Source organism: Paracoccidioides lutzii, assembly GCF_000150705.2.
Source record: "Paracoccidioides lutzii Pb01 unplaced genomic scaffold supercont2.23, whole genome shotgun sequence".
NCBI lineage: Eukaryota > Fungi > Ascomycota > Eurotiomycetes > Onygenales > Ajellomycetaceae > Paracoccidioides > Paracoccidioides lutzii.
In genome coordinates, this window is record NW_015440969.1 from 296,663 (window position 1) to 311,851 (window position 15,189).

A 15,189-nucleotide genomic window follows, 5' to 3' on the forward strand; every position below is an offset into this window, starting at 1 on the left:
TCTCTCTCGCGTTACGTTGGGTGTGGACAGGCTTTTGTCTTTATTCCGGTGTTTTTGTTCGTTCGTTCTCTCCCGACCTCGACGACGTTGCGGATGGGTTGCACTACACAATTTTTGCACCGGGGTTGGGTTTCTATTTCTCCTCCTCCTCTTCCCCCAGAGCTGTCTCTACAGCGGCGTAGCGCTTTCATTCGTCGCTCTCTGTTTTCTGAAGCTGTCTCTCGCAACTGCTGCTGTGTCGCACAGTGGGCAGAATTGCGGATTGTGGATGGACCCCGCGACCGCACACGACCCCCACCTGTTGTTGTCTGAGCGAGGAACGTGTCCTCCCCCTCCTGCAGCACTGCCCTCTATAGTTGTCTATTCTATAGTCGTTAAATGGTTGTGTGTATATGTGTGTGTGCGTGTGTGCGTGTGCGTGTGTGTGTGTGTGTGTGTGTGTGTGTGTGTGTGCGTGTGTGTGTGTGCGTGTGTGTGTGTGTGTGCGCGTCTTTCCCAGCGAATCAGCTGCTTCGTTCCTTCTCTCAGCCTCGTTATTAGTCATGGTCCTTCCATCTTGTCTCTTTCTTCCTTTTGTCGCGTGACCCGGCAGGGGCTCTTTCCCCGGAACATATCTTGCTTACTTCAGCGTTCCTTCCTGTTTGTTTGCTGTGCAACAATGGCTGACGCTCGGACTCTAGTTCCGGAAGGATCGACCCCAACGCGCCATGTCCGATCAGCAGTTGCCTTCTACGGACGCCTCGACGGGCTCGAACAAGCGCAAGCGGGAGATGATGGACGCCGGCGATGGGCAGCGTCTGACACGCTCGTCCCACGGGCAGAACTCGAATGGCAATCTCCAGGGTGCATACCACCGTATATATATATATATATCTATATAATAGAGATAGACAGAGGGTACATTCTCATATGCTGACTTGATCGCAGCTTTCGACCACGGCCTCCCCAACACAACCGAACTATCCCAAATCGACCAACAGCTCCTCCAACACGTCGGAAACCAGAATGGCGTCTCCGTCTCCGTAGCCGACGATAACGCCATGACCGCAAAGGCTGCTCTAGCCGCCCACGGCTCGGAGTCCAAATACCCACCCCCCGGCCCTAGTTTCGAGAGCAACGCCGCAGCCCTTGCGCACGGCCTTACGTTTGGCCACGATGACGTTAATGTCAATGTTGCCCAGGTGCCCATGGGAAACGTCAATGTGCATGGCCATTCGACTGCGGCCGCTGTCTATGCGGCTAGGGAAGCGCAGAATATCAATCCAAAGCCGACAGTTGGATCGGCGGAGTGGCATACCATTCGGAAGAATAATCATAAAGAGGGTGAGTGGCTCATTTCCCTCTCGGTAATACTCTTTCCCTGGCACTCTAACCTGTATGTCTAGTCGAACGCCGCCGCCGCGAAACAATAAATGAAGGAATCAATGAAATCGCCAAGATGGTCCCCGGCTGCGAAAAGGCCAAGGGCTCCATTCTCCAGCGCGCCATACACTACATCAGCAAGTTGCAGGAGGAGACAAAGGATATGGCTGCGCGGTGGGATACGGCGAATATGACTACCAACCATGCGCTGGCGGAGATTGGTGCGCAAAACACGAAGTTGAAGGAGGAGGTGAATCGGCGTGGCGAGGTGGCGGCGAAGTGGATGATGAGGTGTAAGGAGGCTGGGTTGGAGTTTGAGGATTATGAGATTGATGAGAAGGGGTTGGGGATGGTGGAGGTTGATGATGGGCAGGGGGAGGCGGGGCAGGGGCAGCAGGTGCAGCAGCAGGAGGCGGTGTAGACTTACGGGATTGATGGGAATTTGATTTTTGATTTTTTTTTTTTTCTTTTGAAAAAATCCTTTTTATATTCCCTTGTTTGTTCTGCCGTTTTCTTTTAATTTTTTTTTTTTTTTTTTTTTTTTTTTTTTTTTTTTTCTTCTGTGATATCTCTTTTTTTTATCATTTTCTCTATGGGGTTTTATTCCTGCCTGGTCTGGTTTGCTTGTGTACTTTCTTGTTGAAGCTCACTTTTTCAGCTTTTTTCAGCTTTTATTTTCTTTTTCCCTTCTTTTCTTTATACATATAATTTGTCTGTTTCCTTTTTCTTTTCTTTTCTTTTCTTTATTTTTTTTTTTTTTTTTGAAAGTTCTTTCTTCTTCCACACGGCTGGGATAATGGGATGTGACTGTCTTTTCAGTGGTTCTGGTTTGATGATATGTTTGTTTTAACTCGCTTGCGTGCCTTGACACCTCCATCTTCCTTTTTCACTGATGGAATGAATTTTTTTTTTTTTTTTTTTCTCTCTCTTTTCAAACAAAACTTGAAATGCCAATTTTGATGAACCCCCTTTCACCATGATGTTGCTTTCTTTGCTCTTGCTTGCTCTCCCTTGAAGGTGGGGAAATTGGGTCGGAAGAGACGCAGATTTGAAAATATATATACGCTGTTAATAATAGTATGCAGTTTGCAATCAATGTTATCATTATGCTTTTGTTTCCTCTCATCCGCCACCAATCCATATGCGATGATTATAGTGTAGGATGGTTTGGGGGTTGGGGTTGGGTTAGGTTGCTTCGGATGATCTTGATTTGATTGATGATAATTCGGGGGGGATTTATTTTAGGTGTACGGATCTAATTGGCAGTGTGTGGGAGGAGGAGGGAGGAAACAAGTGTTTTCAGATATGATGGGTTTCTCTACCTTCGTTTTTGCTCAGTGAACCGCCTTTGTATTGAGTATTTCAAAAAAGATAGTTTCGATATTCTCTTCGTGCCGTCTATGGAATTAGATATTCCCCTTCCCCTTTTTGTGGAGTGGGGATTAGCAATGGAGGGAAAACCCCTAGGTGGTAGGTTTTGACAGGACAGACACGCACTGGATATTTGCTATACACTAGGAAAAACTTAAGCGGTACGAGATGGCATGATAAACCATCACCGTCCACCGTGTCGCAAAAAGGCTAATAAGAATAGAAAAAAAAAAAAAAAAAAAAAAAAGAATTCTCAAATTCCAAAGAGGAAAAGAAAGAAAGGAAAAGAAAGAAAGAGAAAAGGACAGCATGAGGCGTGCAAATCGCAACTCTGTTTCCCCCCAAACTACGAATCCCACATAGTCTCACTCAACCTCAACAACGCATCCCAACTCCCTCTCTTCGCGGCCAAAAAGTCCTCCCGACTCCCCCGCCGCCCCTCAGGACCTTTCAGCATGGCCGAAAAGCACAACTCAACCAGCACCTTCAGCTCCTCGTACGTAAACGGCTCCCCGTTCCCCGCCTGCAGCGCCTTATCGCTGCCGCGATTCTTAAACTCTTCCCTCTCGGCCTGCGCGTGCTCGACAGCTTTGTCTGCGCCCTCGAGGAACCAGTCCAGAAACTTGGCGGAGCGGGGAAGGGCGATTATCTCTTCTGCGCCCTTTTCTTCCTGTTGCTTTTCAGTTTTGGTGTCTTCGGGTGCAGCGGAGGTTGGTTTTGATATTGAGGTAGAAGGTGAGGTGGCAGGTGAGGGCGAATGTGAGAGTGAGGGTGCGGGGAGGGATGGGGATGGAGATGGGGGAGGGTGGATGATGATATTTCTCAGGTTCTGTTGCAGGACTAGTACGTCGAGTTGCAAGCGTATGGCGCCGTTGTTGTTCATTGCGCCGATGAAGCGCGTCCCGGAGACGAAGGCGCGGTCTATCAACTGTGCCAGACCGGATGTTATGAAACGGCATTCGCTGGGACCGAGGTAGGTTGCTATGTTCGCGTCGAAGGATATCAGGTCGTTGTTGAGTTCTATGATTTCAGGCGATGCGGAGGAAGGGGGAGTGGATAAGATGTGTTTCCATTCTGCGATGCTCGCGCTGGAGACCGGGCTGGTTGGTTCTGCGGAATAGGGGATGTTGCTGGACAGGCTGCTGGTGACCATGTGGATGGCACCGCAGCGGATGTCGATGTGGAGGGTTAGCAGGGCGGTTAGGGCCAGGTGCCGTAGCGACTCTAGTGTGTTGTCGAAGCCGACAACGGACTCTTGGGTCATGGGGAGGTGAACGGCATTGCTGGGGCTGTCACGTTTGGATTTCATGGACGATACGAAGGTCCAGCGGCGTGTGGGGGGCATTCGGCTGGAGGATTGAGGCTGGCTGGAGTCCGTTTGGTAGGTTGTTATATAGCGGAGGCGAGAGAGACTGCTGACTAGCCATCGCTGTTTACGTTTATTAGAAAAAGTTTCATTATATGTTTTGTGAGATTTATACGTACCATGCTGTTGTAAAGGAGGGAGAGGGAGATGACGGTTTTTGGGTCCGAAACGATGTCGTACGGCTCAAGAGGAGTTTCGTTTGTGTGTTGAATTAAGAGATCAATTTCCTGATGCTAAATCTTAGTTGAATGTTCGCTGGAAATCTATCGCATTTGAGGGCACATACTCTGGTAATTAGTGCTTGTCGTCTATCGGCAGAACACTGCCACAACTCCGCTGCAGTTTCTCGAATATCGCCAGATTCTGCATATGCTGCTGCTGCTTTCACATGTGTTCCCCCAGGATGACGAGGAGACATGCGGGTAACCAGTGCTTGATAACATGTTAGAACTTATTTTCATTTACTATCAAGAGACGGATTCGTACCTTTGTACCAGCCACAGCATTTATCATAGTAAGTAACAATTTGGTTGATGACCAGTTGGGTAAATGCCTGGTCATACGGAATACTATCGAGCATTTTGCTAAATGTTTTGACGAGCTCCATGAAAACAATTGTTCCCTACAAAAGTCAGATAACAAGGAAAACATAGCCCCAAATTCAAATTACATACCTTGAATATAGGCCTAGGCGAAACTCTTGCCCAATGCGGATCTTCCGTGAATGCATCCAGTGCAACGAACATTTGAGCGCAGAGGTCACTCACGGCTTCATCCAGCTGGGGCTGGAACACGTTGATGAGGAAGTCGTCGAGAAAGGACGTAAGAGTGCTTATGATGATGTCAGAATTCAGAGGGACGATATCCTTTAATCGTTGAATGAACGACAGTGAAGGCGGTAGAAGCAGGCTCATATTGAAAACGCTGGGTTCGATGAGGAGCGTATGTCCAGTTCCGGAGCTTTCTTGTCTTAATTGTGACAAATCGGTTGCAGAAGCCTTCTGGAGAGATTTGGACACAAGGCCGGGAACTGAGGATCTTAGGATCTCTTCCAAGTCGGCTTGCTCTGCCTTCATTTCCGATGACTTTTGATCCACCTCAGAGAGTTTAAACATTTTCTGTGCTGACTGTTAGCATATCCGACGTAAGGTGGAATAAGTCTGACAGACCTTCGTTCTATCTCTTTTGTTGGAGGTGTGTGTATATTTTTCATCAGAGATATTCGCGGGAGACCTATAGCTGATTTCTCCATCTGTAGCAAGGTAATCGTGCAATAGGGACCGTATCTAGGAATTTTGTAAGTTCAGACAGGTACCGTCATCATTGTGGAATTGAAAACAACGAACCTCACTTTGATACAACTTCCACAGCTCTTTGAAACCACTCGTAAGTGACCCGGACTTTCGAATGCCTTCTCTTTCCACAATCCCAGCAACGACCTCATGCATGATGCGATGGCCTTCAGCAATGGCCTCAAACTTTGCATAAAGGTTCCACATGAACTCAGAGAGCACGTATCCGCGGTCTCCGCCCAGCTCCGTTGGGATTCCGTAAATTCTACCGTCTCGCGTCGGTGCATTACGCCTATGCTCTGGGTGGCGAGCAGCTACTTCGGCACTCGTTTTATCAACGACAGCAAAGAGTTCCACTGGAAGCCTCTGCTCGATCCGATCCACAGCAACTTCAAGATTGCCCATTTTGTTGAACGCCTCAATGAGCACGCGTATATAGTGGAAGGTATCGGCCTCCGGACTACGAGAAGCATCCTCCGTAACGGGAACCGTCGCATCTAAATTGGCTAGGTAATTGAAAACAGGTTTTTCCCAATTTGAAGCAGCACTTAAAACGGTTGGCTTTGAACCGTCCTTCGCCTCGTCTCCGTTTGCCAACTTCCAGCGATCCTGACAATACGGAGACTTTAGATATAGGTGATCATGCAGCTCTTCAACTAGGATATCTGTCAACGACAATTCTTGGTTGGTGAAGTATGTCCGCAGATCGCCAAGGCCTCCGATGTTGTCGAGTTCCGGTCGATGTACTAGACGTAGGGCATCCTGGAGTATTTCCACCGCTGCAATGAATCTCTTTTCCGAAATGCGCGCCTCGAGCTTCTCTGGTAGAGACTGTATATTCTCAATCTGGCCAAATAATTGTAATATATCGTCGTAGTTCTGCGACGCCGTCGCGAGCCCCTTTAGTTCTGGCTTCGTCGTAAGTAAACCTGCTTTGGCTTCAAGCAGAGCCCCTTTCAGCGTTCGAATGCGATTTTGGGAACTTTGGATGCTGGACTGGATAGTATGGTACGTTCCGATAGAGCTATTAAACCCCTGGTGATGTTCTAAAATGGAGGACCTTAGCAATTACGCTCCCATAGTTATGCTGCGTGCAGTTTAGGATCCAACAAACCATTAACGACCGACTTCAACGACTTTTGTATCTGTTTATGCACCCGTATAAAATCCGGCTCTCGATCCGCCTTCCCAAGCGTGCTCGAGTCCATCAGCTGAAGGCCCACCTGGACCGGGACACAATCATCAGTCGCCATGAAGTCCCATTCCTGCTCGATCATTCGGAGGATATCTATATCAAAAGCAAAGTCAGCCCCATGAACAACCTTATTAGAAGTCTCTAGATCCCCAGCGTAGTCCTTCGCGGGTAACCTTGGAAAGTCAAACCAACCCTCAATCGGCTGCGGACCACTCCTCGTAGATGTAGCATCGGACTTCTTCCTAGCCCAATTCCTGCCACCATAGCCATACGTCGCGTCATCCCTGCCACCACTATTCCACATGGGCCCCGTATCGACATCATATGGCCGCGAGCGAGAAGACGGGGTCCGGAATGGCTGTTCAGAACTGTGTAGCGAAGATGTTGACGCTGCGGAACCGCCATCATAGAAACCCCCGTATCCACCAGCACGTCGCTCTCGCGAGGAGGCATACCCGGCACTCGAGGTGGCACTTAGCGAGTTGCTTTCCGTTCTAGACAGTCCATAATCTCGTTCAGAGCGGCCCGATGTAGAGCCCCCGCTCGGGAGGCCGTTCCTATTCATACCAGGTTGCGGAGATGGTGAGGGTTGTTTCAGGATTTACTGAGGTGTTGGGATTGGGTTGGAGAGGGAGGGACCATGGTGATCGCAGAGGTCCGCGACTTGATCCTTGTATTTTATTCAGAATCGACGGTATATAGTTTGGCTGGGAAATTGGTTGTTTATTCTGGTCGTGGTTTTAATTTCGTAGACGGAAGGGTGTGGAGATACAAAATCCTCAGTGGAAGTAAGCGCGAAGTTCCTCATTTAAATATTCTCCCCAAATAAGACGACTCTGGTGACTACGAAGAGATGTTTAATTTAGTGACATTTAATCTCCATGGTGCAAGAGCAATTTACAAGTGGAAAATTAATGAAAAAAAAAATAACTACATTGTACTGGGTATGGTGCCTCTAGTTGCAGAAATGATAAACCAACACCAGAATGAAGGAATTATTTAAAAAGATAGCAATACCAAACAGTCCTCTGGTATATACAGTAGAACACGGACACAATATTTACTCAGATGGGTTGAGTTTCCCTCTTCAACCAGTTTCTTGTCAGCTCGTCCTCCTCAAAGTAGCCGCTAGTTTTCTCCCAAACTTCATTGTGGTATTCGTTAATCCATATTTTCTCTGCATCGCTTAGAAGGCTTGGATCGGTAAGTTTCCGGCATAGTGGTGTCATGGTAACATGCTCAAAGCCTAACCAGGGCCTCTCTCCGAAACTGAACGTTGTTTTCACTTCTCGGGCCATTATTATGTCTACGATAGGATGTTAGTAAGGGAATTTTATATTTGCAGCGGCTGGCAAAAACGTACTTTCGATGCGGATACCAAAATTTCCATCCTCGTAGAAGCCAGGTTCTAACAAATCTGTCAGCGGATTCCACAATAAAATTCTAAAGGTGTTGCAAACATACCGTCTGATATCACGTTGCCTGCAGAAATGGGGACTTCGGAATACTGAACTCGCGTGCCTATTCCAATTGGACCCTCGTGGACATTCTTGTAATCCGTTAGCTCTTGAGAAGCCTAGAAGAAATAGATAAATCATACCAAATACGACCCTACGCCATGTCCGGTACCATGGAGATAGTCCAGGCCTTCTTTCCAGAGAAATTGCCGCGCAAAAGTATCCAAAGAGAACCCAGTTGTTCCCTTGGGGAATATGGCAGTGTCTATGGCAATCATGCCCTTGAGAACAAGTGTATAAGCTTTCCTTTCCTTCTCCGTTGGCTCGCCAAAGTGCAGCGTACGCGTTGTGTCAGTGGTGCCATCCAGATACTGTGCACCTGAGTCACATAGATATACAGCCTCGGGGTCAATAATAGAGCAGTTGTTTCTTTCTGCTTTGTAATGAATCACCGCGGCATTTGGACCACTAGATGATATGGTATCAAACGAAAGTCCGACAAAATTCTTTTGTTTTGATCGAATTTCTTCGAGTTTGTCGGAGGCTTCTACTTCGTTAAGAACCGTCTTCTTGTTAAGCAATTCATTTTCAAGCCAGGCGAAGTATTTGGTAAGCGCAGCCCCGTCGCGGATATGGCAAGCTCTCATGCCTTCAAGTTCAGCATCATTTTTTATGGCCTTGGCATCGGAGATGGGACTTCGAACCTCCTCAACCTTATTTTCGCCGCCTAGCGCAAGGCTAAGGGACCACGATGCTTTCGTTGAAATGAAGAATTTCCTTGGTGGGTCTGATGCACCACCATTAACTTCCGCTTGAGCAGATTGACCTAAAGCCTTTGCGTCTTCGAAAATGGAGGTGTATGGCTTCAGAGATACTTTATCACCTAGGTGTTTCTTCACATCGGCAGATAGCTTGTCCTCGTCGATGTACAGGTCAGCAGTTGATGGTGTGATGATGGCGTATGCGAAGAACACTGGATTGTATGGGATACTGTAAATGAAGAGGGTCAGTGGGAGGAATCAAATGAACTAAAGCCGTTCATATATTCATACTCATTTCCTCGAAGGTTAAATAGCCATGCGATTTCGTCAAGCATCGCTATACTTTTAGGTCAGCATATCTACTCGTATTCCAGAGCACGCCAGACACATACAGACAACAAATCCTGCGCTTTTCTTCTTCTCGAGTTCCTTCCGTAAGTCGGTAATTTTCTCTTCGAATGACTTCCCTGCAAATTCGACAGGATGGACGGTCACTTTTTTGCTTGGACGGGAGGGGCGGTCTTTTCCCCAAACAAGGTCGACAAGGTTCTCCTGCAGGCCTAACAAGGAGCCACCGCTCTTTTTAATTGTTTCCGAAAGGCTCCGTGCGTCGGCTGGAACGCGTCAATCACCCTCTTGACTGGGAAATATTTGTAGGGGCTGAGAAATCACTCACAGGCTGTGATGAGTGATGGGTCGACCCCAACAACTTTACCGCCCTCTAATTGTTCCGCGGTCCTATGAAAGTATTTCTCAATATACGACTTCCCGTGTTATATGTTATTTGTCGCATTTTCTGGATCATACCATTCTTGCCAGGTAGGCATACTCTCAATACCCCTCTTCAAGAGCAACCAGTTGTTATCTAGCTGTTTTGATGCCTGATTGAAATATCGTCCGTCCGTGGACAGAGCAGCTTTGGTCATCGACACAATGGCGCATCCAGCAGAACCAGAGAACCCGGAAATGAATTCTGTACTTTAATAGAAATCATGAGCAGAGGTCTTTGAAAAGGTGAAAAATGGGGCGGCGATATTATCTAGATAACAAGGAAAGAGATATTCTGACCGCGACGACCATCGCAAGGGGCGATGTATTCCGACTGGTGGCTATCCTCAGAGGGCACAACTAAAGTATACCTAAATATCAGAAAGCGGCCTCTTGCAACAGCAATTCTATGAATCCATACGGTAGACGTCGACTTTCCTCTCTTTCATCAACTCCCTCAAACAGGCCAGGCGCTGCGACGTATCAACGGTTTCCATATCTGCAGACTGACGTTCTGCTGAACAGGAATACGACCTAGATGCGGGTTTGATAAAGGGGTTCAACGATTGTAAAGGCCGAGCAAAAGGTGTAGATGTAAAACGGCACGAATGACGGAAAAGCAGCATTTATCATAGTCCCTGATAAGGTTGATATGGGATTTTGCGAGGTGCAGATAGAATGCCGGAGGGAAAGATAATTCACTATCCAAGTTCTGGCCAGCCAGCCCAGTGGTATGCGTGAGCAACTAGCCGCAAGCTAGGGGGAACGATTTATAGATAATTGGCGAAAGGGCTTTCAGAGTATGATTGGTGTTGATTCGGGGTATTTTGAACAGTAGATGACCAGTCAATTGGCAGTCAGCAAACAGCATTTGGCGTAACAGAGGAAATAATAACCAAGAGCAGGCGTATATTCATTCCTCTGTTGCGAAGACGTTGAGATTCGTTTGAACGTCGTGTTTGGAGAAATTCCGGCTCGAGAAGAAGAGAGTCACGGGATGCGCCTGACTAAGCGAGCCTTCCCCCCTGTCACCAGCCCCCAAACATCGGGGGCGAGTCAAGTCAACCTTTGTTTGGTTTGTGTTTGTGTACCCCTGGCTCTGCTGCTGTGCATATACAAAAGGAAAACCTCATCCTGTGTATAAGACTGACTCTATCATATATGCATGGAATCGCCTGGAACTCAGCTATATGGGATAGAAGTTGCTTGTATTGGAAAAATACGTTAAAGAAAGAGACTCACTCGCCTCTCCCGCAACTCGCCTCTCCCGCATGTGGCAAATATCCGATCTCCCAAGTGTCCAATCTAAAAATCATCTGCCAATTTTTCACTTAGGAGAAATGTCTCAGGGCTGATTCCACTGATGAGCCCAGGAGTTAGGCAATATAAATTTGTGCTGTTTTTGGCTCTGCCTATGGACAAGTTTATCCTTCTGTCTGTGATTAAGCAACAGTTTTTGCTTTGCTGTTGACGCCGCCCCGTCTTGGTCCCCCCATGGCAACTGATACATAAATTTGCTTCACCCTCGCTGCGTATTTCAATCTGACGAATTCTCACTTTACAGCTGTCCAATTTCCATCTCCTTTCCATCTCGTTTTCCTGACCGATTGGGGTGATATATGGACAGGATTTCACACCACGTGACCTGGAGTTTCTCTTAGCCATCGGCACAGAGTGGCATATCCCATATATCGAGGAAAGGGATGATGATAGGAAATCCCCCAGCTCCAAAGGAGGTCCAGGGGCCCCTTGATGAAGCCCGACAAGTACGTTGTATTTTTTTTTTTTTTTGTTTGTGTTTCAATCATTCGAATAGCCCTATCTAACATTCATTTGGTCAGCTTGTCGACGCCCTCAATGCTCCTGGGAATGCGGGACTTGCTAAGTCCATCCAGGAGAGATTGCAGGCGCTGCAGAAGTCAGAGGCAGGGTGGAGCATTGCAGATGGCCTGCTAGCTAGTGATGACACCAATGCGAGATTCTTTGGTGCGCTCACCCTGACCATTAAAATCCACCAAGACTGGTAGGTGTATCCTACCCCCAGGGCCGTCCTTCTAGCATCTCAGGCTGACCCTGCTGCAGGGTAAATCTTGGAGAAGCGAAAGCCAAAGACCTCCTGGCGCATCTGATTAACATCCTTATACTGTTAATCACGAGGGATGAAACCTCCATCATCATGAGAAAATTTATGACCACCTTGACAACTTTCTTCTTCAAGCCCGGTGCACCTTGGACACACTGTGTGAGACAGATCGCCATGTCTGTGGCTAGTGGAAAGTATCTTCTAGAAGACCAATGTGACCAGGAAAGTTTCGACAAGCTTGCTCTGCCCTCGTTCAGTTATGAACGAATGCTTCCACTGCTATCATTTTCCACAACCTTGGCAGAGGAATCGTTGCGGTACACTTTATATGAGTGAGTGCGCAGCAGCACCTTATTTCCTTGCCATCAGTGAACCGAACCGAACATATGCTGATAATTTAAGTAGAGATCTCCGAGAGCGTCTAGGAGCCAATCTCAGAGATGCATTTTACCTTGTTGAGTTCGTTCTACAGCAGACATCCAATCTTACCGCAGGCGCCAATCAGGTTTCTCTCTCAGAACAGCTAAATCAATTAGCTATTGAAGCGATGAAGTCTTTAAACGTAAGTTCCCACACTCCCATGAGCGTTTCATACTCACTACTAAAGACTGTTTTATAGGCATGGCTCATTGCAGTTAGGGGAGACCGTCTTTCCCTTGATGGTCTTTTAGCGGCAGTTGAAGTCTCTTTGAATTATTCTGTTCAATTCTTAACAGTGCCTGAGCTTTCAGAGATGTCAATGGAACTTCTGGCCGAGATTCTTAATAGTCATGCAAAGTTATTGACCAGTGAGCACATGGCAGCGATTTTGCAATTCCTCTCAGGAAATTTTGGTGAAAAATATTCGTTGGCTCTGTTGAAGGGCGATTACGAGGAGGATAATATGCGATTCTTGGACTTATTGCTCCGATACGCAACGGCGCAGCAAATACATCTCCTAACCGGCGAACTAAATGAAGAGGACCGAAGAACCCTGTTTTTGCTCCATACTCTTTTCCGCGGACCAGGGTTTGTAGAAGTTGACGACAAAGCAAGCACATTGCTTCTGGAGTATTGGACAGAGGCCGTGGATGATATTAGCGATTACGTCATGCAGGGCGAAGCAGAAGTTGAGCCAGGTCGTATAACGGGAGAGTTTGCTCAAGTCATCGCTGACTGCTATGATAAACTCCGATACCCCAGTCCATCAGTGCTAACTGAGTGGGACGATGACGACGTTAGGAATTTCAATGGATTTAGGCGCGACTTTGCCGACTTCTTACTCTCTACCTATCCACTTCTGGGATTTGGGCTTATTGAAAAGCTCGTTGAACGAGCAACCGAGTCGATAAACACCCAAGTATGGGACAGTTTTGAAGTTGCAATATTTTGCCTTGCCTTCATGGCTGACTCAGTTGCGGAGAGCGTAAAAGTGGACAAGTTGCTCTTCAATATTTTCCGTTCGGAAATATTCGATGGCATTTGTTTCAATCGGATTTCAATACCGATGAAGCCCCGCCAGACTCTATGCGACATGATTGCAAGGTATACAGTATACTTTGAACGAAACCATTACCTTCTCCCACGAGTTCTCAACTTTTTATTTAACTCCCTAGATGCGCAATCATGCGATCAAGCTGCCTCCAAATCAATTTCCTTTCTATGCCAGAACTGTCGCCAAGCACTCCCGATGTATGTTGATGATTTCATCAATAAATTTGATCAGCTTCGTTCCAGTTCTGCAGTTAATGTCACTACCCTTGAGCGGGTATCAGAAGGCATTGCAGCAGTTGTACAAGCTGCCACTTCAGATACAGTTAAGGCGACATATTTGATCAAACTTTTGATGCCCCTCCACCAGCTAGCAGAACAAGCTCGACAAGAAATACAATATAATCAGTATGATGATGCTCTCGAAAAGGGTATCAAGGCGATGCGTTGCACTGCAAGTATAGGGAAGGGGTTCCGGGCTCCTCCTGATGATGCTGTTATTGACCTTGATTCGGAGCCGCCTTCCCCTGATGCGAAGAATTTCTGGACTGACAATGAACTCGGGCAAACACCACAAGCATACATCATTCAGATCCTTGACATACTAATAGGCACATTCCCGATGGACGGTGACGTAATTGAAGCTGCCTGCGACGTCCTCAAGGCCGGATACACAGAGGTTACCCCCGGCCCATACGTACTGCCGCCTCAAGTTACCATCCGCTTCATTAAAACTGCCAGTATTACCTCTCCTCGCTTCCCTACTATCATGGCAACCGCCTCAGCATTCTTAGCATCTCACTCGGCGAACCCCTCCGCAGTCCAAAGCGAAGCCACAGAACTAATAATTCACGTCTACGAGCTGATGAACTTCATGAAGGCCCAGCCCACCCAGTACGACCCGGAAGTCGCGCATAGCTGCACCGACTTCCTCAACTTAATGCTACCAAAACACAAAGCAGCGCTCTTCAACCTAATCCACCCACCAACGCCGCAACACAGCCCCGTCATCCCCACTATCCTCACCTTTACCATGGCAGTGCTGAAAGGACCAGACCCACTCCCACTCCGCTCCGCCTCAGCCTTCTGGTCCACCCTCTTCTCCCTCCCAGATCTACCACCTGAACTCCAGCCAGGTCCCGGTAGCTCCACCGTTAAGCACCCAGCCGCCGCAACCGCGGTCACACCCAACGACACGATTCCCCCAACAGCCCACTTTTTCGACACCTGCCTCTCCTCCCTCGGCAAAATCCTTATGTACCAGGTATCCGGGCACTGTGCGCGCTCGGATCTCGACCACCTGTCTGAGGTTATCAAGAAATTCGTATTCCACTGCCAGGGTGCGGCGCGGGTGCATTTTAGGACTGCTCTGGAGGAGTTGGGGGTTAATATTGCTACACCAGGGGGTAGCGTGGGGATAGGACGGATACCTGAGAAGGCGGAGCGGGAGAGGTTCTTGTCGTCGATAATCTTGCAGAGGGGTTCGAAGGGGACGAATCGTGTTGTGAGGGATTACTGGATTGCGTGTAGGGGGAAGGGGTTTGAGTATGCGAGTTAGGATAGGTGGTGGTAGGTAGGGGATTGGAGGGTGGTTGGGGTGTGGGTTGGTAAGGTGGGGGGGAAAGGAAAGGCAGATATAGATTCGTGCCACCTTTGCATATTGTGGATTTGGCATGTTTGCGCGTTTGCATTTCATGCGCTTTTGTTTCGTGGGGGTGATTGTATCATTAGTTGAGGCATGGCTTTTTGTCGGGGTCTTTAGTTAGCTTTTCGTGCCTTTGATATGTCGAAAGGACTTTGAATTGAGAAATACAAAACCACACAAACTTGAAATGTATTGGGAAGGGGAAATAAGGAGAGGAATAGGAGGCTAATGTCCATTTCCCTTAACACTCATAGGTGTTGAAGCTGTATATGCAAGGGGTATTATTAATGGCTCTGGTTCTTCTCCTTCTCCTCTTTCTACCGTCCATTGCTTCTCCCGATTCCCATTTTTGAATATCTAAGCATGCCCAAGTAATAAAATAACTGTACCGGACAATACATATACAGCTGCCCAACAAG

At 47.6% G+C, this 15,189-nt stretch overlaps 4 protein-coding genes across 4 annotated transcripts; 2 read left to right on the forward strand and 2 right to left on the reverse strand.

The window, feature by feature from the left end:
- Positions 1–707: 707 nt before the first annotated feature.
- PAAG_07317 (PENR2 protein) lies at positions 708–1,783 on the forward strand (the record flags this gene model as incomplete). Its single annotated transcript, XM_002790734.1, has 3 exons — positions 708–855; positions 928–1,323; positions 1,386–1,783. 3 exons carry the CDS (start codon positions 708–710, stop codon positions 1,781–1,783), a joined length of 942 nt encoding a protein of 313 aa, XP_002790780.1.
- A 1,296-nt stretch (positions 1,784–3,079) lies between these two features.
- PAAG_07318 (hypothetical protein) lies at positions 3,080–7,151 on the reverse strand (the record flags this gene model as incomplete). The annotated part of the gene is made up of 8 exons (XM_015846198.1): positions 3,080–4,162; positions 4,219–4,326; positions 4,386–4,531; positions 4,586–4,721; positions 4,774–5,217; positions 5,269–5,385; positions 5,446–6,437; positions 6,506–7,151. 8 exons carry the CDS (start codon positions 7,149–7,151, stop codon positions 3,080–3,082), a joined length of 3,672 nt encoding a protein of 1,223 aa, XP_015700633.1.
- A 499-nt stretch (positions 7,152–7,650) lies between these two features.
- Positions 7,651–10,069, reverse strand: PAAG_07319 (xaa-Pro aminopeptidase; the record flags this gene model as incomplete). Its single annotated transcript, XM_015846199.1, has 10 exons — positions 7,651–7,892; positions 7,950–7,994; positions 8,051–8,135; positions 8,187–9,033; positions 9,096–9,141; positions 9,197–9,418; positions 9,481–9,542; positions 9,612–9,777; positions 9,873–9,932; positions 9,994–10,069. 10 exons carry the CDS (start codon positions 10,067–10,069, stop codon positions 7,651–7,653), a joined length of 1,851 nt encoding a protein of 616 aa, XP_015700634.1.
- Positions 10,070–11,278: 1,209 nt separating this feature from the next.
- PAAG_07320 (hypothetical protein) lies at positions 11,279–14,683 on the forward strand (the record flags this gene model as incomplete). Its single annotated transcript, XM_015846200.1, has 5 exons — positions 11,279–11,338; positions 11,414–11,595; positions 11,655–11,987; positions 12,061–12,217; positions 12,275–14,683. The coding sequence occupies 5 exons, from the start codon at positions 11,279–11,281 to the stop codon at positions 14,681–14,683; spliced, it is 3,141 nt and encodes a 1,046-aa protein (XP_015700635.1).
- Positions 14,684–15,189: the final 506 nt, after the last annotated feature.